Genomic DNA, 27,875 nt, shown 5'->3' with positions numbered 1-27,875 from the left:
TTTCTCCATTTACCATGATGTGGCCTATTGGTCCAGTTGTGAGGATTTTTGTTTTCTTTACGTTGAGGTGTAATCCATACCGAAGGCTATAGCCTTTGGTCTTCATCAGCATCTCCAGGCCACCTGTATTCTGTAGCTCATGGCCCCTTGCTCATATCACCCTAACCTCTTGTTTCTGTCATCACAATTCCTACTGCTGACTCTGATCCTCCTGCCTCCCTCTTATACGGATACTTATAGTTAAACGCAGGCCCACCCTAGCCAGCGTACCACCTGGGTAATTCCAGGTAACCTCTCCATCGCGAGCTCCTTAGCCTAATCACATCTGCAGAGCGCCTTTTGCCATGTCAGGCGACATAGTCACAAGTTTCAGGGACTGGGACTTGGACAACCTGGGAGGGGGGAGGGCTTCATCATTCCACCTACCACAACAAGATAATAGAATTTTAGAACATTAGCAAACCTCTCTATCTATTTCAATTTCTAGGTAAGGGAACTGAGCCCTAGAGAAGAGAAATGACTTGCTTAAGGTCACAAAGCACGCTGGTTACAAAGCTAGAGTAGAACTCAGCATTCCTTCTCCTCCAAGACTCCTGCCCAATTCAGGCCTGGCCTTTGTGCTCAGTAGGAAGCACTTAGAGGTGTATATAGATGCCAAACTGGAGTTGGAATTAAAAAAATAAAAAGAGGAAGTAAAATGAAAACTTCTAGAAGACAGTGAGAGGAAGAAAGAGTTCCATCACCAACGAGAGTTGGTTTTGTGAGCAGCCATCTAGGACACTCCACTGGTCTCACCCCTTCAGGAGCAAGGAAGAATGAAGAAAACTAAAGACATAAGGGAAAGATTAGTCCAAAGGACTGATGGACCACATCTACCACGGCCTCCACCAGACTGAGTCCAGTACAACTAGATGGTGCCCAGCTACAACCACTGACTGTTCTCACAGGGATCACAATAGAGGGCCCTAGGCAGAGCTGGAGAAAAATGTAGAACAAAATTCTAACTCAAAAAGAAGGACCAGACTTGCTGGTCCTGACAGAGACTGGAGAAACCCTGAGAGTATGGCCCCTGGACACCCTTTCAGCTCAGTAATGAGGCTACTCGTGAGGTTCACCCTCAGCCAAAGATTGAACAGGCCCATGGAACAAAATAAGACTAAAGGGGCATGCCAGTCTTGGGGCAGGGACTGGAAGGTAGGAGGGAACAGGACATTTGGTAATAGGGAACCCAGGGTTGAGAAGGGAGAGTGTTGACATGCTGTGGGGTTGTTAACCAGTGTCCTGCAACAATGTGTGTACTGTTTGATGAGAAACTAGTTTGTTTTGTAAACCTTCATCTAAAGTTCAATTTAAAAAAAAAAATCTAAAAAAAAGAGAATTGGTTTCCAGGAAGGGGTAGAAAAAAAATTAAGAGGACCCAGTTAGACAGTTCCTGGATTGTTAGTAACGGTTTTCCAGAAGAGTTATTTAGCAGTTTCCCTTAGATTCAGGCCCTTAAACTCCCATTTGCCGTGATCCATGATTCCAGCAACCATTCTCAAACTCCTAAGAGACCTTCTGACAGTCTTTCCGTTTTCCTTCTGGTTCTGTTTTCCCAGAGGGTAAAGAGGAGGGAAGGCAGGAGACCACATGTTCCTGGCTCCCTTTGCATTTTGGCTCCCAGACTGGGATGAGTCAGGACAGGGGTTCTCTCAGATTCACACAGCCCTCCTGGGATGGTCATTTAGGTCAGAGACTTACTGGATCCATGACATCATGTTGCTGGATTGCTAGACAGGTTTAGAAGAATGTCTGATGGTCTGGAGGTGACTACGAGAAGTGTTTCCCTCCTACCTTCTGAAAGAATATTAACCATTGCTTTGTAAAATCTGTAAATTATACATGTTTATTTTGATAGAATAATACACTGAGTCTTTTAAGTTGGTAAAGACATTAAATTATTCATCCTACTTTTCTATCAGATGTCTTGTGGTTTACTGATAATGTCTAAATTTCAATGCTGAGGACAGCTCATTCTACAGCACTAATTGAATGTGTTGGCATTTCCTCAGACAGTGGTTTAGTACACGATGGAGAAAGGCTTGTGATAGAGTCACGTTCAGGCTCCAGGAGAACCAGCCAGGAATGTTGCCAGCCACCCACCCAACGCGGGGCAAGTGAAATGATGGCTTTGGGGGTTGTTTATTCCATCTCCTTAATAAGCAGCCAGTCATCGGCGTCTTCAGGGAATTCTCATTGGAAGGTGTCATGGATTGAATTATGTCCCCCCAAAATGTGTGTATCAGTTAGGCTGGGCCATGATTCCCGGTGTTGTGTGATTTTCCTATATGCTATAAATCCGGCCTCTATGACGTTAGTGAGGGAGAATAGGTGGCAGTTGTGTTAGTGAGGTAGGACTCAACCTACGGGATTGGATCGTGTCCTGAGGCAATCTCTTGAGATATAAAAGAAAGAAGCAAGCAGAGAGACAGGGGGACTTCATACCACCAAGAAAGCAGCACCAGGAGCAGAGTGCATCCTTTGGACACGGGGTCCCTACACTTGAGAAGCTCCTCGACCAGGGGAAGATTGAGGACAAGGACTTTCCTCCAGAGCCTCGAGAGAGAGAGAAAGCCTTCCCCTGGAGCCCACGCCCTGATTTTGAACTTTTAGCCTACTTTACTGTGAGGAAATAAATTTCTCTTTGTTAAAGCCATCCACTCGTGGTACCTCTGTTATGGCAGCACTAGCTGACTAAGACAGAAGGCTATGCATGATGTGAACCTAAAACCCCCATATAATAGGGCCAAACAAACATCAAAGCTTTCAGGACACAGGCTGAATACACCCCAAGATTCTTCTCTAGTAGCATGCAGTTGACAGGAACTTTTCCCAAGGTAAAGCATGTTTCCTTTTAATGATTTCAAACTTAAGGGGTCATTCCCTTTTCTCATGTAAAAAATGTCCAGGTGGCCAAAGAACATCACTCTCTGGCAACACAGAGGAAATGCCTGCTGAAGTGGTTCCGGTGCTGTCAGCACAGCATGGCTGGAAAGGCAGCCCAGGCCGATCAGCTTTATTCCCAAATCCTGCAGAGGAGAGCCATCCGGAGCTGGCTGCAGGTAAATACATCTAACCACGCAGTCTGGAGTAAGAAAACTGGGCGGGTTCCCAGAGGCCTGTGGTCATCGTGTTTTTTCCAGGCCAGTGTAGTCAGTCCAGCTTGTTGCTTTGAAATGAATTTGAAAATGTCAAATTTTTCCATATAAAATCTTAGACAGATGTTTAACAGAGCGTTCATCTGTATAACCGTAACATACCATACCCGCGTTGTTGTTATGCTCCTTTCTCACTTCTTGTGCCATAGCGCTCCAGTGATTTTACTCGTAATTACTCCCATAGTCCTATAACTGTTGCCACCCTGTGGTCCTGCTATTATTTTTTAAAAACATCACAGAGCATATCATCTTGGCACCTGTATTATCCTTTTTCTCCTTCCGCCTCTGTTTTCTTTGTTTCGTCCTGTTTCAGTCCTCTTGCACGGCTTATTTGCTCCGCTTCTTTGTCTGCTAATGCTGCTTTCTCACTTCTGTGCCCGTCTTCACTCCCCAGTACCTGATTGATCTGGAAGAGGAAGTACGAAAACTGTATGGACATTTTCTCCGGAAGAAGGTTTTCAGGGCCTGGCTTAACACGGTCAGGGAGGCCAAGACTGAGTCTCAGAGCAAGTACGAGACTGCGGCGGAGCAGAGTGACAGGTCAGTGTTTGGGTCTCTAAGGAAATTCCCTCACTGACTTCACGATCACTCTGCAGTACCTTCTGTGCCTGGAAGGTGTCTGAACAGACCACGTGGAGGCTGTGAGAGCAGAATACTCACATACAGCAGGCAGGGCTGGCGTCCCAGCGCACCCTCCAGCTACGAGGGTGAGGGCCAGCCCCCTAGGACTCCAGGGTCCCATCTTTAAAATGAGGAGAAAGAAGGAAGATGCCTGTCGTCTCTCCCTCATGGGGACTCTGAAGAGAACAAAATGACGTGAAATTCATGAAACAGCCAAAGCAGATGCCCTGTATTCTTTATTAGTCAGTTGTTTTTTTTAAGTTCACTTTATTTATTGTGAAATATAATGAATACAGAAAAGTCCTTAAATCAAAATCATACAAATAGAGCTTAATGACTTAATAGACACTCTGGTCACCACCACTGGAGTCAAGAAATAGAACAGTGTTGGCCCCGGAAACTCCTGCCGGCTCCTTCCAGCGCTGGGCCCCCTCCTCCTAAAAGTTCCCACTCTCCTGACTGTTACAGTGAACATGTCATTGTTTTCTTTTTTCTTTCACCTCCTAAGTGTGCCAGCCTCAACACTATAGTTCTGCCTGGTGTTGAACTTTATGTAAAAAGAATCATCCTGTATGTCAAATTCAGATTTATAATGCAGTAATACCATATTTAACCCAGCGTCTTTGAGGAATAAACTATTCCACGTATGTTAAGTTTTTCGTTTTGTAATTTTAAGCATTTGGGATAGAAATTTTCTAAATCTCATTAGGCACTTCCCTTTGAGAGTAAAAAAAACGGATCTGTCCTGTCTTGGTGATTTGGTGATTTCCTTTTGCGCGTCAGGTACCGTGTGGGCGCACTCAGTGATGCCTCAGCGCTCTCAGGTGTGAAGAATATCGTGTAGGTGTAGACAGGTCCCTCTCTCATTACCCTAAGGTGCATTTTGGGTAGCTTGGTTTTCTATGTGTGAGCAAGTATGTGTGTCTGTTCTTCATAACATTTTTCTCATCTTGTTGCCACTGGGGTGCCCAGCTCCAGCTAAACCTGCTCGTCTTTGTTTAATTCACAGGTACTGAAAATCTGTGAGCTGGGAAAACAGATAAGCACGTTCATTTATAATTTTATCTAAAATAAAGAGGCAACGAATGAGGGTATTCAGAGGACTTGACTTTAAATAAAGTGCTTGCGTTTTAAGTTTCTGACTGACTGTGTAAAGCTGGACAAGCAGCTGAACCTTCTGCAGCCCTGTTAGCGCTGTGTACAATGAGGAAACCAGAGTCTGTCTACCTGACGGGGCTGTGGTGAAGACCAAACAACACACACTCACTTAATGCATTGTTGGCCCCCAAAAAATAGCTCATTTTTTCTGTGTTTATGTCATTGTTAATGTATCATTATCAAGCATCCTTTTTGTCTGCCTTTGTTTCCTGTGCCTCAGCCACAGTCTGCAGGCCGGGAGACTCATTTGGGGCGGCTGTCTGATGTGGCACACACAGGGTGGTCAGGGAGCTGTCTGTCACACACCATCTCATCCAACCACGGTGTAAGCCAGAGGTGGGAGAGGGCGGTTGGCATCGTGCCACCTTCAGGCAAGGAAACTGCCAGTACACAGATAACAAACGGCAGAGCCTGGACTCCAGGCCAAGTATTCGGACCCCAAAGCATTCTCTTTTTGCTTTCTTAGTCTTCCTCCTGGCTTCTCTAATTCAGCCGCATTTGTGAACTATAAAATAGTAAGACAGCAGGTCTGTTCAGGTTTGAAGTTACAAAACGGGTGTGGGAATCCGTGCATTCAGGAAGTCAATTCCCAGCCAGTGTCTCTTCATGAGAAAGCATCGCTGTGACTTCATCACTTCCCACTTTGCTCCTGTTCACCGTGTCACAGCCCACTGGCCTCCGACAGCACTCCTCAGACAGAGCTCAGCCTGGTCAGAGCCCTCCCATGGCCTGATCTTCACCGGGCTTCCTCCTCACCAGCACTGAGGTTTCCGTTCTAGTACGGCTCCCTGGACCACCTACCTCCATCCTCGTCTGTCCCATTAACGTGCCCTGTTTCCTTCTCAGCACTCACGACTCTGTGAGGGTATATAAACTATTGTTTGCACGTTTATCACCTATCTCTCCTGACAGAGTGGAAGCACCATGTCTTGCTCACCCCTGCACTCTCAGCCCATGGCTGTGACGGTACACAGTGCACGGTAAATGTTTGCTGAATGAATGAGTGAATGAATGAATTTCATCGCAAGACTGACACTAATATTTCAAGTCACAGGTCTTGACTTAAAAGGAGCTGTAACGTTAAATAATTGACACAGATGAATGAAAGAATAGTGTGTAGAAAAGCTGTGGGTGAAAGGGAGGGAAGGAGAGACATCTGTTGGCCTTGGTCCTGATCTTAAATTGCAATAACATTGAGAAAGCTGATTCCTAATGAGAACAGGAAGTTTAATTTTACCTATCTGTATCACTTTTGGAAGCCCTGGGGGCGTAGTGGTTAAGTGCTACAGCTGCTAACCAAGAGGTTGGCAGTTCAAACCCACCAGGTGCTCCTTGGAAGCTCTATGGGCCAGTTCCGCTCTGTCCTACAGGGTCGCTAGGAGTCGGAATCGACTCGACGGCAGTGGGTTTGGTTTTTGGTGTCTCGCTTTTAGTAATGCCGCACACCTGGCATTTAGACGTGGTGGGCGAGCAGAGGTCCCATGCCTTAGTCTCGTACTATCAGCACTCACTCTACGGTTCTGCAGTCAGAGCTCAGCTACATACTTGTCCTGTTCATCTCAGCTGAACCAGTGCCACAAACTTGGTTAGTAAAAAGATACATGAAAGTTATGGAAGATGAAGTCTTTTTTTCTCATGTTGCCTTGGTACTGTGGTTCTTAACCATTCTGCGGTCATAGACCTCTCTGAGGTAGTGTTGAAAGCTACAGAGCTGCATCCCAGTGCACATACAAAAATCACATGCCATTTTACACATTTCAAGGAGTTAGTGGACCCCAGGTTAAGAACCCCTACCTTTGTGACTTAAATCCCACTTTTAGACAATAGATCCACATATAATTTATCAAGACATATTTGCCAAACATAAAAAATAGTTAATCACATGGCCCCTGGCTCTCATAATTTAGTAGAATATAGAACAGATAAGTACAAACATACCTGCATGCATACATACACAGATACCTACACAGATACAGAGGGAGGGAGGGGAAGAGAGAACTGGCTGTAGATAGGTGCCAAACCAGTGACAGTGACCGTGTTTTCACAGCTCCGAGGAAGGCAAGGTACATGCAGGCAAGGCTGATCTAGGAAGACGGTCCCAAGGAGGCCGAGCATTTCAGTTAGCGTAGCACCAAACCCACTGCCATCAAGACAGCTCGGACTCATAGTGACCCTATAGGACAAAGTAGAACTTCCCCATAGGGTTTCCAAGGTGGTAAATCTTTACAGAAGCAGATTGGTGGGTTCAAACTGTGAACCTTTTAGTTAGCAACCAACTGCTTTAACCACTGCACCGCCAGGCTCCATTAGGGTAGAACAGCGGGAGTTAAAATACGGAGTCAGGAGACAGAGATGTAGCCAGGAGAGGTGAACAGTGGAGAGAGTGGGAGACAGGGTCAAGGATGGGGAGTGGGCCAGACAGCCAAGAACTCCTCAAAAAACAAACCAAACCATTGCAGTTGAGTCGATTCCCACCCATAGCGACCCTAAAGGACAGAGTATAACTGCCCCATAGGGTTTCCAAGGAGCGCCTGGGCGACTCTTAACTGCTGACTTTTTGGTTGGCAGCCATAGCTCTTAACCACTACGCCACCAGGGCTTCCACCAGGGCCCTAGGCACCAGTAAGTCCGGTAGCAGTGCTGTCCTAAAAGGCCACTGTACACCTCCCTATGACAGTAGAGATTCTCACTTTCAACATGAGACCCTGCATGACCATGCGTCCTCAACGTGATATTGGGGTGTTTTTTCTCTACTGAAATTAAGACTTCTTGTTCGTATTTTGTTGTGGGAGATGAGGTTACCAACAGGCTTTTAAAACAACATACTTCTAAGCACCAAGACCTCAAAGCCTATAATGCCACATGCTGATGGGATTGTCCAGCATTTTTGCCATGGGGGCTTTAGCTGCTGAGCCCTTGCTGGTGTTGTCATTCCTGGCTTAGGCGCATTGTACAGGCTGTGATCTGACAGCTGAGGGGGTGTCTCATGGCCTGCAGTGTCAGAGGCCACCGGGTGCTCTGCTCTGTCACCTCCTCAGAGGGTTTCCCTGACCACCTGATGGAAAACAACCTGCCAATCATTCACCCCCTTTCGTTGCTTAATTTTCTTCATAGAACTTTGTCTGAATCCCAATCGTGATTTCCACATTTTATGTAATATTTTATTCACATAATTATTATTTATAGAATTTATAATGTGTTCAGATAGAAAGTCAACTTTTTCCTTCGTATGTTTTTTTTTTTTCCCCTCTTATTTTTAAAGGAGAATTTTCAGGACCACGTTTCAGACCTGGAAACAGTCTGCAAGACTGATGAAAGAGGAGAGACTAAAAGAAGAAAGGAGAGCACAGCTCCGCAGGAAGGTGGCTGAGATTCTTCCAGACTTCCAGATGCCGGCCCCGCCGTAACCATTACCTGTCCGTCCTCAGCCCTTGTGTGAGAGAAGTCTCTGCTCCGCCAGGGAACACGGCCCAAGGCAGTGCTGGGGAGGGGAGTCACAGTTGGTCCATAATGCGTGTGTGTTATTGCCACTCACCCACCTACTTACATACGTACTCCTGGTTTGTTGTCTGTCGGATACTTCTGGGATCAATGGAGTTATTTGAGAAGTCTGTATTTCCTTCTTTGATTTCTCCTGGACTGTTAATCAGAAATTCACTAAAGCTTTTATTTCCATGGGTCATTTGAAGTAACAGTCTAGATCTCCACTGTTGGAATGTATCCTATTTATTTGTAGCATGATAAACTTTAAAAATAACTAACAGGTGTTAGCCAGCCTGAGGCCGTGAACGAAGATACGTACCCTCCTAGCTTAATGTGAGTTGTTGATTAATGTACCTTTAATTAAATAGAAAGGAAATGAATACTTAGAAAAGGCGGCATAGGAGGTCAGTCTTCTAGTACCTTAGCATCAGAGACAGGCATCGTACCAGACACCATCTCCTCTGGCCACCCGTGATGGAAATCTGTGTTTCTAAAGGTGCCCTGAATGGTTGCTGCAAAGAGTTAGCAGTTATCCTAATTTCAGAGAAACGGGGACAGTACAGATACCTGAGTGCACCTTGATAAGCGTGAGCTACTACTCCAAAAGCTAATGACTGTCAAAGGCAATCCAGCAACTTCGTTAAAATGCCTGTGCACGCTCCTGATTGCAATTTCTCCACGATACACTCAAGGTTTGTCTTCTAGGCCTCACCTCAGCTCTAGATACTGAAATAGGTTATCATCAATCGAAAGATGTTTTAACCTTTAAGGTGCTATGGGGTGTAAAAGACTGACAAAAGACTCCCCTGTGTGGACTTAAAGAGAATTCCCTACTAGAAAAAAAGCTCATAACAAAGTAGATGTTTACTCCAACAAATCCTGGTCATCCGGTAACCAAGTCAAGTAAACGCACACAGTGAAGCGAGAAAGGCCTTTGCAGCCCTGAGGTAATTGTTATTTGGTGTTTTGAAAACTGGAGTTGGTAAAATAAATTTCTGTGGTCGTTCAAGTGACTATCCCTGTATTTTCTTTTACTTCTTAGAAGAGTGTCTCGCTATGCCACCTACAAAATGCCTCACCTTGTTTTTTTCTGTGGAAGATGTGTGATTTACTCAGAGGTGACAGAACACCCCAAATTGAATTTTATTTCTATATACTCTGTCCCTACACATCTTTTCCTCTACTGGTTATACAACTGTCATCTAAAAACTCCATTTTTTTTCTTCTTAAGACTAAAGGGCACTAAAGAAAATGGGACTAAAATTCTTATTGATCTTTCCATCTAAATCGGTATCTGTTTATTTTTTTTTTTTGGAGCACAGTTATAGAGTACTGGCTGATATTAGCACCAAAAAATCAAACACCAGTTTTACTTTAATGTCAGGCCTGGAGGTAAAGAATGTTGAATCCCTTATGTAAACATGCCAGAGGCCTAAAGAAATTCCTTAAAGCTTAAATTTTCTCTCTTAAGCTTTCTATTTATTTTTACCTCATCTCAAACATCAACTAGAAATTGACTCTTTAGGCCATATGCTGATTGGGCCAGCTCGATCTTTTTTTCCTGGAACTTCTAAAGAGACATAAGGAAAATAATTTTGGTGCTGTTTCTTGAATATCTTAAAGATATGATTTGAAATGCTACTGCTAACATAATGCCCAAGAAGTATCCCTGACCTACAAAACTGGGAAAATGACCACCAGGAAGACGCTCGTCGAGGGCTAGGGACAGGGCTGGGTAGCAGAGAGGCACCACAGCTATACAACAGGGTTTCTCTTTAAAAAAAAAAAAAAAAAGAGTTCAGGAGACACATACCAAGAAATACCGACGGTTTTCCTTTAAAGAAAGCACTTTATTTTCCATTTGAACAACTTGGTCACAGTATGTTATTTCACATGAATGGCAGTAATTTTTTTAAATCTCCATTGAAAAGGACTGTGTCTGAGTCTGAGGTGATTAAGAGGACACGAATACAAATATAAAAACAGTGCAAAGTGGTCAGCACCCAGCTTCCTTTCGTGTTGCTGGGCCACTTATGTGAAACACTAAATATTGATTTACTAGTAAATAAATAGTCCTAGATTGCCTTTCGTCCTACAGCAGACCCTGAAATGTGATCAAATGAAAAGGCTCCAAAGCCCTCTACCAGGCCCAGCAATCACGTCACCCGGACCGCAGGATCACAACGTGTTGGGCTTGCGAGCTGTGTAATTCGGCGTTTTTTCTCCATCTGAAGAAAGAGTTTTAGTTGCATCCGTAACTAGAACAGACTAGATCTCTTTTTAAAAGCTCTGCCTTTACAGTATGAATTTTCTAGATGTGGAAAGTGCCACAGGGAAGGCTAGAGAAGGTGACACGCCCAACTCGAAGGCAGCCAGAGCCTCTACTGACCGTTCAGTTGTGGCCTGGGGCGGATAGGCCTTTTGGCCTGTTGCCCGCTGAGGTGTGGAGAACTGTCCATTAGCAACAGGATGAAAGGTAGCTGATTTTGCAAACAGTTTGTATTAATCACAGCAAACATCCCCGGGAACACACTGAATTTCCTCAGTCCTGAGTTAAGCCTGGCTGTCATTCTCCCTGCGTCTCCCTGCAACGTCTAAAGTAAGATGTCAGACTTGTCCGGCTGCTGACGACAAAACCAGATTCCAAACAGCTGTCTGACGTGAAGGCCTCTACAATCTCATTTGCAAATTTCAGGGTACCAAAATATGGCTCAAATGACGTTAAGTCCGTAAATATTAAAAAAAAAAACTCGTTGCCATTGAGTCATCAAGGCAACCCCATGCGTTACAGAGTTCACTGCTCCAAGTCCATACAGACTTACCTATTTTAAAGGGATCTTTGACCACATAAAACATTAATATTTAAACATCTGGTTAAAACTGTGCTTCTAGATGTCTTATTTTTGCTTATGATAGTTGAGCTTATAATAAAAAGCTACTGCACTACCCAAAAGAAACAGAGTCTGTTACGCAGTGTTCAGGTTTATATAGAACCTTACTGGCATTGTGTTTTCTGGCAGCGGAAGATTCTGGTACTGAAAATTATCTCTTGCTAAAAAATATTAGAAGTACCAAGGACTATCGCTTAAGAGAAAGTTTGTAGCAATCTTTCTGCTAGGCAAATGGTACAGTGGGAGACAATTACTTCACTCACCAAAGAAAGACGCTACTTGGACAGCAGAGACTTACACTGTCCTCGACACAAACACAAACACAATTGGCTGAGGTGAAATAAGGAGCACACTCTCTCCCTGGAACATGCTTAAGGCTCTACTTCAGCAGCGCGAGAAGCCCACTGAAGAGGCGCTGTCAACGGTCACTTCACTTCAGGTGGGCCTGGCTGTCACCACGAAGTACTCTGTGTGTCACCCACTCATGCAATCCTGATCTTAACTGTGTCTTTCAAACAGACCATTTCTCGTCCCCAGGAACAGGAGGCAGTGGTGTGACAGGAACGTAAGTGGTAGGTAAACAAAGCTGAGGATGTGGGTGAGATAAGGGGACCTGCTTTTCTAGAATCATGCCCGAAGCTTGTTCGTATGGCCAAGGGACTGCTGGTTGGTAGGTTCAAAGGGCAATGCCCTTACCCAGTGCTTCTCATTCACAGGGGCCTTGTTCATAAGAGGATGCACAATACGTTCTCCTGCCTTCTGGAAAGAGCCAAGGCCAATAACAAAATCCCTCAAGTAGTCCCAGATCATAAGAGGACTCAAAGACTAGAGGTAGAGACCAAGGATGTCCTAGAGCCTATAAAACGCTGCTCTTGGATAGCCTCCGTTTGCTGTTCCTTTTGGGTACACACACTTCAATAGGCTTTTAAAAGAGATGGTAGCTTTCTTCTATGAACTGGTAACCGTGAGTTTTCAAGGAACTTAAAACAATCATCTTCCTTCCAATGAGCCAGGATCATATACCAGGTGTCCCTATCCAAGCGAGGGAAACTGAGTTACCCCATCCAGGTAACCCTACCAGAGATGTGTTAAGAAGATGATCGTCATTCTCAGTTCTCCCAAATGACTTTTTTCATACCAGTCACCTTCATCGCATCACATTTTGATTGCTGTTAAAGATTTGGCAAGAGGTTTAAACTACAAACTATACTCAGGATTTTCATCACCAGTTGTGCAAGAATCAGAGTTGGCTCTACACCTGGCATTCACAAGACGCAACAACTATGACTCTGGCCACATACGCTGCCCTGGATGTTACTACTCTCCTACCTAAAACCTACAAGAAAGGAGTAAGAGGACATCCAACTTTAATTCCAAATGAATTATCTGACCCTGGGCCAGGGAGAGGGCGTCACTGCAGAAACCACGGCCTCTGCTAACATCCCCACGCTTGCTCTTTGGCTCATCCCAGCAGAACGCAGAGCAGGACGTTCGTTCGTCAGTATATCTGTGGGCAGAGCGACGCCAGGCGGCTCCCAAGCCTGAGTGAATCGTGGTGACTGTCTTAGGGACAGCCTGGTGAACAGCAAGTCTAGGAACAGTGCTAGCTGCAGAGGGCAGGGCTTCGGGAAGCGGCACTACTTCCTACCAACATTTATAAATCGCTTGCTAAAGCCGCATGCGCAGAAAGATGGCAAACACTGGCAATATTTTCCCTGTACTAAGCTATAGGGAGCCCCAGTGGCACACTGGTTGAGCGCTCAGCTGCTAATTGCAAGGTCGGCGGTTCGAATTCACCAGCCGCTCTGAGGGAGAAAGATGTGGCAATATAAACCAAGGCAAATTTAAGGACTCATGAGTTATCTTTGGAATTACAAGAAAGCTGCACGTACAAACATTTCAGGGGCTATTTTCCTCTTCCCAAATTTTCTCGTCTTAAGTCTAGGTCAGAGTGACCCATTCATTCTATATAAATATTTAATCTCTTACACATTTTCAATTTTGAGACATGTTTAAAGAAACACCTTATTCTGGGAACAGCTAGGGGAGAAGAGCAGCCTGTTCATCAGTGGAAACCATACGCAGCCTGTTTTTCCCCTCCCAGGGAGATACTTTTATTCAGAGGAGCTGAAAGGGAAAGGTGAGTAAGAAGTAATCTGGAAGACGGCAGTCAGCTCCCGACAAAGCCCATGCCAGGATGATGCCAACACCAGAAGACTGTTTTTTGCAATTCAGTGCCACAACTGATGGCGTTGGAAACACATGAACAAAAATCAAGCCCTTGATACTCATCAGCCTCCCTACCAGGAGAAAGAGTAAAGTGTTTCCCACTGGAGTGTCCATTTGCCTCTTCCAGCCATCAAGAGAAGACTGCTAGCACCTTACCAGGTGAAACATGGCAAGAGGAAAGAAAACATTAATGCCTATCAGAGTTATTTATAGTAAACCAAAACAGAGTAAATATGTGAGAAGGAAGATAAATACCTACTACCACCTAAAGTTATGACCACTGTACAACAAACAGTAACTATCATTGTTACCAACTGTCCTTTCAAGACCAGATGAATTGTGTCATAAATCCATCTAACTACCCTCTTTGAGTAGTTAATGTCGAATACTTGGAAAAGAAATCCCGTGGCTGTACAATGTGGTACAACACGGAGCTTTTGTCACTGAAATGCTGCAAACCGGTACCCTAATATTGGCTTCAATATTCTGCCCTACAAACATTTTCTTCAGTCTTAGGGTTTTCCTGATAGTCACACCTCTGTGGTGTTTCAGTTGCTCATCAGTGCTTTCCACACGCCTCAGCCCTTGTGTGACCCTCACGACCGCGATTTGAGGTGGCCGACTGAGGAAGGCGTCAGGACTCCATTTTACAGATGAACCTGAGACTCAGGGAAGTGACTCAACTAAGGGTCACAAGGCTATTAAGAATTGAAAGAGGGACTAGAAATTACCCTAATCCAAAGCTCCTTCTCCCATACTAATGGATGGGAATTGCTCCCATCAATTGGTGCATTTGCAGCCCACATCCTTCTCAGCTCCTGATGACTGAGTTAACAAGGGGCCTGGAAAGGAATGGCTGTACGTGACTGCTTTGATATAAAGTCAAAAACACTAACTTCTTCCCAATCCAGCCTCTAAACCTGAGCACGGCCCTATAAAGCCTTTTGGGGTAAGAAGGAACATCCAGCGTAGACACGAGAGTGTAAAAAGGAAGAGAGACAGAGGGTGCAGCCGTCCCTCAGAGCCGTACAGAAGGCACTTCAGACAATGTCCTCAGCGGGGTGCTGGGCAACCTGGGTGCCCAGGGTGGAGAACTGCAGCCAGTTCCGCAGGAAGCCCCGGCTGTACTGGCCTGTGTCCACGATGAGGCCACAGAGGCGCCGGCGCCCAGTCTTCTGTCGGAGGGCCTGCTGGACTTCCCGCTCGGTCACGTTGTAGCTGATATTGATCACCTGGGTCAGGAAGATGTAGGCCATGCCCGCCGTGATGATCACAGAGTACCACACGCAGGTGAAGGACAGAGCCGAGCTGGGAGGGGAAGAGGCTGGTCAGGACAGCAGGTCACATTCACTAAGCTCCACCATCCCAGCATTTTACACACCTGCTACTCAGTGTCAAGGACCCTGACGCTGTCCCCAATCTTCACAACCTCAAGACACTTTTCTACCCTCAGAACGTCCACAACCAGCTTGACTTCTAACAGTTAATGGGTCTATGTTTTTTTTGGGGGGGGAACAATTTGTTTTTTTTAGTTGTATTGTGCTTTAGGTGAGCGTTTACAGAGCAAACTAGTTTCCCATTCAAAAATTCAGACACATTGTTTTGTGGCATAGGCTGCAATCCCTGCGTTGTGTCAGCACGCTCCCCTTTTCCACTCTGCATTCCTCCTGTGCATTCGTCCAGTTTTCCTGTCCCTTCCTGGCCTCTCGGCTTTGTTTGGGGGCGGGTGTTGCCCATTTGGTCTCGTCTACTTAACTGAAGCAGCACATCTTGTTTGTTTTATAGGCCTGTCTAATCTTTGGCTCAAAGGTGAACTTTAAGAGTGGCTTCAGCTCTGAGTTAGAAGGGTGTCTGGGGATGATAGTCCCAGGGTGTCTGTTTTTTTTTTTTTCCTTCTTTGTGGTTTTTTCTTTAATTTTTATTGTGCTTTAAGTGAAAGTTTACAAATCAAGTCAGTCTCTCATGCAAAAATTTATATACACCTTGCTATATACTCCTAATTGCTCTCCCCCTAATGAGACAGCACACTCCTCCTCTCCACCCTGTATTCCCTGTGTCCATTCAGCCAGCTTCTGACCACCCCCTCTGCCTTCTTATCTCCCCTCCAGACAGGAGCTGCCCACCTAGTCTCGTGTCTATTTGATCCAAGAAGCTCACTCTTCACCAGTATCATTTTCTATCCCATAGTCCAGTCCAATTCTTATCTGAAGAGTTGGCTTTGGGAATGGTTCCTGTCTCGGGCTAAGAGAAGGTCTGGGGACCATGACCTCTGGGGTCCTTCTAGTCTCAGTCAGACCATTAAGTCTGGTCTTTTTATGAGAATTTGGGGTCTGCATCCCACTGCTCTTCTGCTTCCTCAGGGGTCCTCTGTTGTGTTCTCAGGATGTCTATTTTTTAACAATAATTATTGGTGCCTCTTTTTCTGTTAAGTTTTACTAGAATAGCAAGGACTAGGTTTTTTTTTTTGTTTTTTGTGTTTTCATTTTTTAGCCCCCACACAACTACCACAGAGCCTGACCAGCATTCAACATGTGTTGGTTAAATAAATAATTCCTAAGTCGTACCTAACTCATGAGAAAACTAAGGCACCATGAGATTGCAATAAACTTCCTCAAGGAAGTCAGAGGGAGGAAGAAGACTAGGAACAAAATTATTAATCTCCACTCCTTCCAGTCCAACGCAGATAAACACAGTAAGACAACTGCCAATAATGAGACTCCTTAGTTACTTATAAGATACGTAGGCATACCACAGCGTTTCAGACGTCAGCTCCCTAAGGCCACAGGATACCACAGGCCAGGAAGGCTCCTGTGAGACCACATGGAGAGGCTGCCATCAGTGCGTGCTACTGGACTGTTTGCATTCAAACATTCATAAACCAAGAGTTAGCTGGAAAGAAATCCATTGGGAATTTTCATTTTTTAAAGCCGGAAGGGACCACAGCTGATGAGATAAATCCATGGGCCTCACCAGGAAGGGGAGAACCGAGGCCCACAGAGGTGAGGTGAACTGCCTGTACAGAGCGGGGTGACAGCCAATGGCGGCACATGGCTTCACACTCCATTTCAGTCATCTAGAGGACGTCTACAAAACCCTGCTTAGTAACATACACATAGGCTCTGCTTTAGGACATTTACCCCTCACGGTGCTAGTGAGGAGCTTCACAACCTACTAAGACTCTCAACACAGACTTAAAGAAGCTTTTCCTGAGGCGAAGCCGTCTGTTCTGATAATGCCCACCAATCTCTAGATCTGCAGTGACAATGGGGAGATGTGACCAAGGACTAATAAAAACAAATGCCTGCATGGGGTAGTGTGTTGATAAAGCAGGGACTGTTCTGAAAATGAAGACTGAAGAGAAAAGGGAGGCACCCTGCTGGCAGAGCTGCCCCAGCTGAGACTACAAACCAGAGCACAGAGCACCCATGTCAGGAAGATGGTGGAGGCGTGAGAGCAAGGAACGCAGGCAGAGGGTGCCCGTGGTGTTCAGGGCAGGGTAGCTGCTGCCACCCTGAAAAATCCCAGCTTTTGCCATAGTGGAAAATCTTCACAACACCTAAATGTGCCCCAACTAACAATGCCTAAGGAAACTCTGACCTAGATATCACTGTAATCACGAGTGATTAAAAAAAAAAAAAAGCACAGAGAAAACCAATAGAGGTTAGAAAGGTTGTAGATTGTGCACAATTCTCAAAAGGGTCAGAAATAGGGAATTAAGATTGGACTGAAAAGTACCAGAAAGCATCAATCAAGTGAGAGGAATTCTCCGACATTTATGACAAAGTTATCACATACATGCCCTGCGGGCACCGGTTCATTTACTGTCTTGGTTTCACTGCTGCAGGTGGGCATGCAAGTGGCCATTTGACCCCGGAAGTCTCTGATTCAGTCTGGTCCTACCTGTAGAGTGTGGGTTCCTCACTTTTTAAGAGCCAAGGATCCTTGTGACATCACCCTAGAAAAACACACACGTCCACTGCACAATTTTCTTGGCCATTTCAGGGAACACCCAAGCATCCCCACAGCTGGCCCTATGTCTTGGGTTGAGAACTCTTAACCTAGGAACAAGTACTACAGACAGCACCAGGTTATGACAACTTACAGATAACCTGAACTCGCCCTTTAAGGTAATGTAAACTGGCCCTCGCTCTGAAAAGACTGGACTGAACCTACCCCTGCTCATGACAAATTTATCACAATCACCTTCACTCACGGCTTTTACATCACAGAAAAGGCTTCGAGCCTTTTCTTGCACTAAACCCAAACCCACTGCCATCACGTTGATTTCGACTCATAGTGACACTATAGGTCAGAGTAGAACCGCCCCACAGGGTTTCCAAGGCTATAAATCTTTACAGAGCAGCTGGTGGGTCCAAACTGCCGACCTTTTGGTTTGGAGCCTAGCACTTAACCACTGTGCCACCAAGGCTCCTTTGTTCTTGCACTAAAGTAAGGCTAAATAAGAACCATGTATACTTGTTCATCTTACCTACAAATTTGACTTAAAGACACACTTTAGGAATGGATCTCGTTGGTAACCCGGGGACTGCCTGCAGTCCCTGTTAATGGCAACATTGATCCCTATTTCCACGGACTTCTCTACTGTGGTGTCTACGTCTCACCTGTAATCTGTGTACACTCCAGGACAATAGAAGAGAGCTGTGAAGACACTTCTGCCTCTACAGATGGTGTCCAAGGTGAGCGTTATCCCGTACACCGACGTGAGCAAGAAGATCAAAAGGGCAAGTATAAATGCTTGATGATTTGATTCTCCAACACAGCTATTTATCCTCAAAACAGCATAAGGGGAAAAAAAGCAAATACATTTTTTAAAATTCTCTGTATAACTCATATAATAAAGAAGAAAGCTTTTAAAATACGAATTGCACAAATCTCAATCATTAGAAAGTAACTTCTCTTATTTTTCAGTTTTAAGGACTTGTCTGCTGAAAGATGTAGTCTTATATTCTCTGTTATTTGCAAAGTAGAATCATAACATTAGTTTAATGACACCACTACATAAAAAGCAGAACCTATTTTTTCCAAATAATAAGTGAAGTCTCTTACTAAACTGTAGAGATTTAACATTTACTACAGTAAGGAAAGGGCATAAATACTAGTTATGAAAACTTACAAATCCTAAATCAGGAGCATTACAGAACAGGGAAATATATGTTTAAATGTACCATATCTTTATTCAACGCGCACCTTTCTACATTTGTCTGCCGACCGCACCCGCCCCCGACAAGGTATTTTTGTAAGTGTGTTATGCTAATTTTTTTACAGCAACATGTAACAAAAAAACTGGCATAGCAGGGCTCATGAAAATACCTCCTGGGGGGAGGGAGCGGTTGGCAAACAAACGTAGAACTCAAACACACGTTATCTGAGTAAAAATAAGGTCCTTTAATAAAAAGATCCAAAGAGGTTAGGAACATGGTGTGGGGTGGAGAAGAATGCGTTACAGTGCAGACTACCTGCCAGGTAACAACATTACACGTTATGGACGTTTGAGGGGCAGGATACAGTCAGGTCCCGTCTGCCCACTGCACACCAGGATGCTCAGGTGGGCACAGGAGGCTGGCTGTAAGGCGAGGCAGTCAGGCCCTCTGCAAACCAGCATTCGTAAATGATACCACACACACCACACACCCCACGGGAATGACAGACACGTAAGAGGAAAAACCCAAAACTGAAAACACCCACTTACTGCTAAAGACAAAGCCCCAGACGAGAGCTGCCCTGACTTGTCCAGTCCGGTACCCTCCTGGCCTTTCCTCCGTCCCCGGCTGAGGGGCAAGGAGTGCTACGTGACCAGAATCCTAGACATAAAGAAGCACCGCTCACGTACCACGACTGCCTTAAGAGGGATAAAGCGGCAAACACGCTGCTTACGGCGTTCGCATCTGAGTTAACCACATTCCCTCGTTTAGACCGACTCCATAAATCTGCAACGTGATCTTTAAAAGCTGCGCGTCATATCCTGTGGGCTTCACGTGTCTTCGTTTGTTACTGGCCAGACAGGAGGTACGGTAGGAACCCCATTTCTCTGCAAAGAGCCGTACAGGGAGTTACCCAGTAGGGCCTGAACTCAATGCGGAGTGGAAGTTATTGGCAGCATCAAAAACGATTATGAACGTATGGTGAAAAACAAGAGTTCCCCAGAAACAGGGAATGCTTTCTTGGCCTCTGTGCTCAAAAAGAATAATACGTGGGGTAATATGCCTCCACTGCTTCTGACAAATTCTAAACAAACAAAAATTACACGTCTCTCTATGTATGTGTGTGTGTTTACATAATTACACGTCTCTCCATAAACGTGTGTGCGTTCACATATGTGTCATTCAACTGTAGATACTTCTGTATCAGAATGGAAAAGATACATGAGGGACCAGTGGAAACAGAATAGCAAAAAAAAAAAAAGTTTTCTGCTCTTCACCTTCAGAAATGACTGAGGAAACTAAATCTGTGAAACTCGGAAAACTGATGACTAAGTGAGGACATCCTAACAGCCCACACGTATCTACGAGGTGTAAAACCAGGAAGGAGAGAAATGCTAGCATGACAGAAGAGGAAGAAGATCCAGTACATCTGGAGTGCTTTCTGTGAATTTAAATTCTCCGACATACCAGACGCAGTGGTGATCCATTCTCCTCACACAGACGCCACACAACCGGCAATGCCACGCCCGGGCTGGTCGCACCAGCTGGCACTTGGCGCACCAGTCCTCCTTCACCTCAGTGGGACTGCCAGCCACCATCCTGGAAGAGCCCTTCAGATCATCCTTCCCAGTTCGATTGCTGAGACTCCCTGACGTATCTGCTCCAGAGAACCCTTTGGTCTTCTCGTGCCCTTTTCTGTTCGGGTATTCGATTTGGCTGTTGCTTAGAGAACTGTCATTGCTTGCGGGGCTTCTGAGGTAGCCCGGATTCTTCTTGGCTCGGTACAAGGCTAAGAGTACCAGAAGCAACCCGCAGGTAAGGACAGCCAGCTGAGTGGGCCCCACGCGGCCTCTGGGGACCACCTCCTGAAGGAACACGTAGTACATGTAACCCAGCGAGAACAGTCCAAGGCTCAGGAAAAACAGAGTCCGTTCCTTCCTTCGGTGAGTGAGGTAGTAGTACCATAGTGCCAGCACGGGGAGGGAGATCAGAACCAGTACCCCCAGCAGGAAATGCCAGGAAGCCACGTGGAGGAGCACGGGCAGGACGATGAGTGGGGGTACAATACTCAGGTTCACCTTTCTGGCTCCCCTGAGCCAAGGAATTCGGAGGCGATCAGAAACCGTATCCACAATTCGTTCGCAGGTCTCTGGCTGTACCGATTTACACTGAATCCATCTATTCAGAAAGAGCGCAAAGAGAAGGCACTTCACATGGGTTTGCTGAGGTAGAAACCCCTCCACACTGTATGCCCAACAACAGGGTAAACGATAAAAGCGGCCAAAGGCTAAGAATTCTACTCCCTTTATACAGAACACAAGCTTTCCAGCTTCATTTGTGATTTCTTGATATTAACAAGAGAATGTTTGGAAAGTTAAGGATCGAGGTTATTTCCCCACTAAGCAAATACATATAAAGACTCACATATTCCACATGACCCTGTTCAGACCTAGGTCAGCGCGTACCGTCTTAAGAATCTCAAAAACATTCATCATCTAGCTGTTAAGACAGCACAGGAATTTAAGGAATACAAGTGACAAAGCAGCAATGAACTATCGTGGTCAAGGGTCATCAGGAGCACTCAGAGGAGAGCGAACATTTGGGGTCTGAGTCACAAGAGGGGTCTTTGTGGAGAAGGTGGGATGTGTACCCGACCCTGAAGGCTGGCTAGCATTGCCCAGGTGGAGAAAAACATGTGCAGAACCGAACCTGCCTGGGCCCAGGGATGAAGTCAGCCTGTTATGTGCAGGGATCCGCGGAAGGAAAACTCATATGAATCAAACGACTGAGGGTGGAGAACAGAATGCTATTTGTTGACTTTTTTGCACATGTCTTTTTTATTTAGTCTAGTAAGGAAAGGAACAGTTTAAGAACCGTAACTTTGGTTTTAGACGGGCAGCTAAAACGGCAGGGCTGGAGCTGGTGAGTAAGCCTCAGATGACTATATGGGAGGCAAACAGAGCAGCAGGACGGTGGAAGCCCTGGGCATCTATTCCAGAGGAGGATACGGAGAGAAGAGGAGAGAGCTGGGGGAAAGCCCAGCCCCCAGGGCATGGAGGCAGGAAGAGTCAGTCCAGCTAACGGGGGAGCTGCGGTCTCAGGGACGGGGTTATGGAGGCAGTGGCATCTCTCCACTCATAAGCACAAAATCCTCCATTTTCTTAGTGTGGTTTTCAGACTACAAATCTGAAAGACTGTATTTAAAAACACCGGTACGAAAGACTAGAGACACTGTCAAGGAAGAATTACAAGGGGGTTACGGGGCCTTCAGGAGTCAAGTTGGTACCAGAGGGCAGTAGTCCCTAAGTAATGCTTTTAACGGCTACAATACTGCACCAAGCTCTAAGGGGGCAATTAGCTGCTGCCAAGACTTTCCTGACGAGAAGTAATTATTCACTGGAAAAGCACATCTCCAACGTCCCGATTCCTCTCTATTACCCTTTTCATATGATGATCTGAAACATGTATATAATTACTTAGAAAATGGATAAAAGCCAGGTTACTGCTGTCGGGTACAGAATTGTTTCAGGGACGTTAAAAATGATCTTTCTGGATAGTAATCTCTATCTCTAGGGACAGTGGTGAAAATAAAAGCCAAATACAACCCGACCAGACAGTACTGCTGCTCACACGGAAATACACAAGCCAATCCCGAGGAGAGGTATCTCTTCTGGCTGGAAGTCCTCCTCAGAAGCAAGGGGCAAGAGCGGCTCCTATGGGGAAAATGGTCTTTCAAGCCCCCAAGGCCCTTTATGGCCAGATACAACCCAACCCCCAAGTCTCTAAATGCTGAGACCACTGAGAATATCAAAACTCTCTGGAACTAATGTGTTCATTTTACACACACTTAACTTCTCTACTCCTCTTTCTGCCTGCTCTCTTTTCTTCTCCCTTTAAATAAACAGTATCATCCTAGTAAACTGAGCCAGGAAGACAGTTGTGTGCTATTGCATAATCCATCTTCATAAAACCTTCACACTTGACACAGAAGACAACTTTCAATTTGAGATCCTTGGAAAGAGATCTGGAGCAAATTCTAGTGCTCTGGATGAACCAAAAACCAAACCCATTGCCATCGAGTCGATTCTGACTCATAGTGACCCTACAGGACAGAGTAGAACTGCCCCATAGGGTTTCCAAGGAGCGCCTGGTGGATTCGAACATTTTGCCCTTTTGGTCAGCAGCCACAGCACTTTAACCACTGTGCCACCAGGGTTTCTGCATTCTGGATGGCTACACTGAAAGCATACAGCAGGTCCTGGAAGGACAGCGGGGTGGGCATCGGGACAGGCCCTGCTCTTACCTTTCACAGCTTTCATCCAGATCTTGGCAGTCACACAAGCAGGCAGCCACGTGGTTCTTCTCCCCATTTCGATCTATGTACTCGCAGCAGCACAGGGGCTCCAACTCAGGCTCCTGGGTTTTCTTTTTCTTAGCAGGTTTCATGCTGCCCTTCAGGGTCATGACCTGCACCCGCCACCATGAGGTGTAAGAAGCCTTCGGAGGGTGAAGGTAGAAAGCTCACATCCTGTCGTGCCTTTCAGCTTTGCCGTCAACCCCTAGGCAATGAAAACCAGGAGAAAGGGAGGGTGCGCTTGCACCGGCTGGGTGGCTCCGCTCCCCCAGGCATCGGCTTTCAGGCTGCCTCCCCACCCTCACCGCCCGGCGGGCGCGTCTGGGCGTCGCGTTCCCATAGCAACAGCCGACCACGCGGCGGGACAAACGGGCGCGGGCGCCGAGCTCTTCTGCGGGGCAGGCTGCGGAGGCCAGCCGCGCCCGAACCCAGGCAGGTGGGCGCACAGCCCGGCCGCGCCCGGACCCAGGCAGGTGGGCGCACAGCCCGGCCGCGCCCGGACCCAGGCAGGTGGGCGCACAGTTCGGCCGCGCCCGAACCCAGGCAGGTGGGCGCACAGCCCGGCCGCGCCCGGACCCAGGCAGGTGGGCGCACAGCCCGGCCGCGCCCGGACCCAGGCAGGTGGGCGCACAGCTCGGCCGCGGGGAGAAGCCCGGACCCAGGCAGGTGGGCGCACAGCTCGGCCGCACCCGAACCCAGGCAGGTGGGCGCACAGCCCGGCCGCGCCCGGACCCAGGCAGGTGGGCGCACAGCCCGGCCGCGCCCGGACCCAGGCAGGTGGGCGCACAGCCCGGCCGCGCCCGGACCCAGACAGGTGGGCGCACAGCCCGGCCGCGCCCGGACCCGGGCAGGTGGGCGCACAGCCCGGCCGCGCCCGAACCCGGGCAGGTGGACGCACAGGTCGGCCGCGGGGAGAAGCCCGGACCCGGGCAGGTGGGCGCACAGCCCGGCCGCGCCCGAACCCGGGCAGGTGGGCGCACAGGTCGGCCGCGGGGAGAAGCCCGTACCCGGGCAGGTGGGCGCACAGCCCGGCCGCGGGGAGAAGCCCGGACCCGGGCAGGTGGGCGCACAGCCCGGCCGCGGGGAGAAGCCCGGACCCGGGCAGGTGGGCGCACAGCCCGGCCGCGGGGAGAAGCCCGGACCCGGGCAGGTGGGCGCACAGGTCGGCCGCGGGGAGAAGCCCGGACCCGGGCAGGTGGGCGCACAGCCGGGCCGCGGGGAGAAGCCCGGACCCGGGCAGGTGGGCGCACAGCCGGGCCGCGGGGAGAAGCCCGGACCCGGGCAGGTGGGCGCACAGCCGGGCCGCGGGGAGAAGCCCGGGGTGTGCGCCGGCGCCCGCCCGCCGATCCCGAGGACGCGCACGGGCCGCGCGCCCGCCCCTCCGGAGGGTGACCTTGGAGGCGAAGTTACCTGCCCTGCGGGCGGGGGAGCTGCCGCGGCCTGAGAGGCCTGGGGAAGGACACGTCTCCGACCTCGATGCGCCGGAACCCGGCCTCGCCGCTGCCCACCTGTGACCGCGGCCCGCTGCGCCACCTGCCGCCGCCGTCCCCGCGGCCCCTGCGGGCCGCCTCGGTGCCGAGAGTCCGCGCTTCCGGGTGCCCCGCCCCGCGCCGGGGTCCGCCCCGCCCGCCGCACGTGCGCCGCCGGCGCCCCTCGGAGCCCGCCCGCCGCGAGGCCCCGCCCCCGGTCCGGCCCCTGAGCGCGCACAGCCGGGCCTACCCGCCGCGAGGCCCCGCCCCCAGTCCGGCCCAGCCCGCCGCGAGGCCCCGCCCCCGGTCCGGCCCCTGAGCGCGCACAGCCGGCCCTACCCGCCGCGAGGCCCCGCCCCCAGTCCGGCCCAGCCCGCCGCGAGGCCCCGCCCACAGTCCGGCCAGCCCGCCGCAAGGCTCCGCCCCAGTCCGGCCCCTGAGCTCGCACAGCCGGGCCTGCCGGCCGCGAGGCCCCTCCCCCGGCCCTGTCAAAGCCGGTCCCGCCCACTTCTTGGCCCCGCCCCCACCCGCCCTGAAAGTTGGCCCTGCTCCCCGGCCCCGCCCCAGTCCTGAGCCTGTCCCGGGCCCGGTCAAAGCAGGCCCCGCCCACTTCTAGCAGGCCGCTGGTCCTGTCCAAGCCCCGCCCCCGGCCCCGCCTCCAGTCCTGTGCCCGCCCCCGGCCCGCTCCCGGCCTGGCCTGGCCCCGACCCCACCCCCAGTCCTGTGCCCGCCCCTGGCCCCGCCCCCCGCCCGGCCTGGCCCCGCCCCGACCCCATCCCCAGTCCTGTGCCCGCCCCCGGCCCCGCCTCCGCCTGGCCTGGCCCCGCCCCCACCCCATCCCCAGTCCTGTGCCCGCCCCTGGCCCCGCCTCCACCCCACCCCCAGTCCTGTGCCCGCCCCTGGCCCCGCCCCCGCCTGGCCTGGCCCCGCCCCCACCCCATCCCCAGTCCTGTGCCCGCCCCCGGCCCCGCCCCCGCCCGGCCCGGCCCCGCCCCCACCCCATCCCCAGTCCTGTGCCCGCCCCCGGCCCCGCCCCCGCCCGGCCCGGCCCCGCCCCTACCCCGTCCCCAGTCCTGTGCCCGCCCCCGGCCCCGCCCCCGCCTGGCCTGGCCCCGCCCCTACCCCATCCCCAGTCCTGTGCCCGCCCCCGGCCCCGCCCCCGCCCGGCCCGGCCCCGCCCCTACCCCATCCCCAGTCCTGTGCCCGCCCCCGGCCCCGCCCCCGCCCGGCCCGGCCCCGCCCCCACCCCGTCCCCAGTCCTGTGCCCGCCCCCGGCCCCGCCCCCGCCTGGCCTGGCCCCGCCCCCACCCCATCCCCAGTCCTGTGCCCGCCCCTGGCCCCGCCTCCACCCCACCCCCAGTCCTGTGCCCGCCCCTGGCCCCGCCCCCACCCCATCCCCAGTCCTGTGCCCGCCCCCGGCCCCGCCCCCGCCTGGCCTGGCCCCGACCCCACCCCCAGTCCTGTGCCCGCCCCAGGCCCCGCCCCCGCCTGGCCTGGCCCCGCCCCCACCCCATCCCCAGTCCTGTGCCCGCCCCCGGCCCCGCCCCCGCCCGGCCCGGCCCCGCCCCCACCCCATCCCCAGTCCTGTGCCCGCCCCCGGCCCCGCCCCCGCCCGGCCCGGCCCCGCCCCTACCCCGTCCCCAGTCCTGTGCCCGCCCCCGGCCCCGCCCCCGCCTGGCCTGGCCCCGCCCCCACCCCGTCCCCAGTCCTGTGCCCGCCCCCGGCCCCGCCCCCGCCCGGCCCGGCCCCGCCCCTACCCCATCCCCAGTCCTGTGCCCGCCCCCGGCCCCGCCCCGGCCCGGCCTGGCCCCGCCCCTCCGGAAGGTGCGGAGCCGCAGCTAGCGGGAAGCCGGGCCAGGGAGGGTTCCTGAACCACGTGAGACCCGTGGGTCTGCAAGCCTGCGTTCAGGTGCGGGTAACAGGCGGAGAGGGAGCGCTCCGCGCGGGACGTGCCGAGGGACCTCCCCCAGATTCGCCGGCCTCCGCGGAGGGCCGGTCGCAGCTCCCTCACCGGTGCGTTCCTCGGAGTCCTTCATTCCGGTGCCTTCTGCCCGGCCGTGCCTGCGTCAGACCAGCGGGCTGTCTAGGCTTCAGGCCAGCAGTCTGCATACCTGACGAGGAGTCGCCATAAGATGCCTCTTTGGGTTTTATTTTTGCACAAATTTTTGAAGAGTGTAGGCCCACGTACACATTTCTTCACATCAGCCCACTATTTTTTTGCCTCTTTTTAAGCACAAAAAAGAAAAACCACAGTTCAGACGTGTGTGTGTGATTTACGTGAAAGCTTACAGAACAAATTAGGTTCCCATTAGACAATACACAACTTGTTTTGTAACATTAGTTGCCAACCCCAGGCCATGTTAACACCCTCCCCTTCTCGACCTTGGGTTCCCCATTTCCATTCCAGCTTTCCTGTCCCCTCCTGCCCCTGGGCTGCTGTGCCAGTCTCCTATACATGGTTGAGCCTTGTGTATTATTGTTTGCTTTATAGGCCTGGGTAATCTTTGGCAGAAGGGTGAACCTCAGGAGTGACTTCAGTACTGAGTTAAAAGAGAGTCCGGGGGCCGCACTCCCATGGTTTCTCCAGTCTCTGTCAGACCAGTTTAATTAAGTCTGGTCTTTTTTTGTAAGTTTCTGTTCTACATTTTTCTCCAGCTCTGTCCAGGACCCTCTATTGTGATCGCTGCCAGAGCAGTTCGTGGTGGTAGCCGGGCACCATCTAGTTGTGCTGGACTCAGTCTGGTGGAGGCTGTGGTAGTCGTAGGCTCTTAGTCCTTTGGACTTGTGTCTTTGGTTTTCTTCATTCTCCCTTGCTTCCAACAGGGTGAGACCAGTGGAGTATCTTAGATAGCTGCTCACAAGCTTTTAATACCCCAGACGGTATTCACCAAAGTAGGGTGTAGAACATTTCTTTATAAACTATTAAAGTTGAGTTACATGTCCCCCAAGACCATGGTCCCCAGCCCTTAGCCCAGTAATTCGGTCCCTCAGGGAGTTTGGATGTGTCTGTGAAACTTCTATGACTTTGCCTTGTACAAGTTGTGCTGGTTTCCCCCGTATTGTGTACTATCCTGCCCTTCACCAAAGTTACCACTTATCTATTGTTAGTGTTTTTCCCTCTCCATCCCTCTCCTCCCTCCTAACCATCAAAGATTGTTTCTTTCCGTGTATAAACCTTTCCATGAGTTTTTATAATAGTGGTCTCATACAGTATTTGTCCTTTTGTGATTGACTTATTTCACTCAGCATAGTGCCCTCTGGAAACCCTAGGGGCATAGTGGTTAAATGCTACAGCTGCTACCCAAGAGGTC

General features: G+C 49.9%; 3 protein-coding genes across 11 annotated transcripts in view; 1 reads left to right on the top strand and 2 right to left on the bottom strand.

Moving 5' to 3' along the window:
• CCDC191 (coiled-coil domain containing 191) overlaps positions 1-9,685 on the top strand; it is an 88,879-nt gene extending 79,194 nt beyond the window's left edge. Inside the window, exons 16-18 of one of the 4 annotated variants that reach the window (XM_010593013.3) lie at positions 2,949-3,101; positions 3,592-3,737; positions 8,239-9,685. In XM_010593013.3, the coding sequence (XP_010591315.2) occupies positions 2,949-3,101; positions 3,592-3,737; positions 8,239-8,383 (444 nt within the window). In that variant the 3' untranslated portion in view covers positions 8,384-9,685. The remainder of the gene's footprint in view (positions 1-2,948; positions 3,102-3,591; positions 3,738-8,238) is intronic. The other 3 variants (XM_023551771.2, XM_023551772.2, XM_023551773.2) reach the window with 3 other exon arrangements.
• A 597-nt stretch (positions 9,686-10,282) lies between these two features.
• ZDHHC23 (zinc finger DHHC-type palmitoyltransferase 23) lies at positions 10,283-24,616 on the bottom strand. Of its 6 annotated transcripts, none has more exons than XR_010321435.1 (6): positions 24,506-24,616; positions 23,045-23,300; positions 20,209-20,919; positions 18,202-18,369; positions 17,375-17,555; positions 14,777-14,887 (listed from the first exon to the last, which is right to left on the bottom strand). XR_010321435.1 is itself a non-coding variant. In XM_064282212.1 (6 exons), the coding sequence occupies exons 2-5, from the start codon at positions 23,203-23,205 to the stop codon at positions 17,498-17,500; spliced, it is 1,098 nt and encodes a 365-aa protein (XP_064138282.1). In that variant the 5' UTR covers positions 23,206-23,300; positions 24,506-24,616; the 3' UTR covers positions 14,777-14,887; positions 17,480-17,497. The 6 variants fall into 6 exon arrangements, 4 of the variants coding, with proteins under 4 accessions (XP_064138202.1, XP_064138231.1, XP_064138282.1 ...); XR_010321461.1 differs by having other exon boundaries at positions 17,375-17,534; XM_064282212.1 differs by having other exon boundaries at positions 17,480-17,555.
• LOC135227472 (spidroin-2-like) lies at positions 23,378-25,402 on the bottom strand. The gene has a single exon (XM_064267653.1). The coding sequence runs from the start codon at positions 25,400-25,402 to the stop codon at positions 23,378-23,380; it is 2,025 nt and encodes a 674-aa protein (XP_064123723.1).
• Between the last annotated feature and the right edge of the window lie 2,473 nt (positions 25,403-27,875).

This window comes from Loxodonta africana, chromosome 1 (genome assembly GCF_030014295.1).
Source record: "Loxodonta africana isolate mLoxAfr1 chromosome 1, mLoxAfr1.hap2, whole genome shotgun sequence".
NCBI lineage: Eukaryota > Metazoa > Chordata > Mammalia > Proboscidea > Elephantidae > Loxodonta > Loxodonta africana.
Note: the sequence above shows the minus strand (reverse complement) of the source record. Positions and strands in the feature narration are given on the sequence as shown.

Coding starts and splice junctions, on each gene's coding strand:
- ZDHHC23 (XM_064282132.1), bottom strand. CDS start 23,205: ATGACCCTGAAGGGCAGCATGAAACCTGCTAAGAAAAAGAAAACCCAG. Junction 20,920..23,044: donor CTGGATGAAAGCTGTGAAAG/GTAAGAGCAGGG, acceptor CTTTCTGAATAG/ATGGATTCAGTGTAAATCGG. Junction 18,370..20,208: donor ATGGATCACCACTGCGTCTG/GTATGTCGGAGA, acceptor TGCTGTTTTGAG/GATAAATAGCTGTGTTGGAG.
- LOC135227472 (XM_064267653.1), bottom strand. CDS start 25,402: ATGGGGTGGGGGCGGGGCCAGGCCAGGCGGAGGCGGGGCCGGGGGCGG.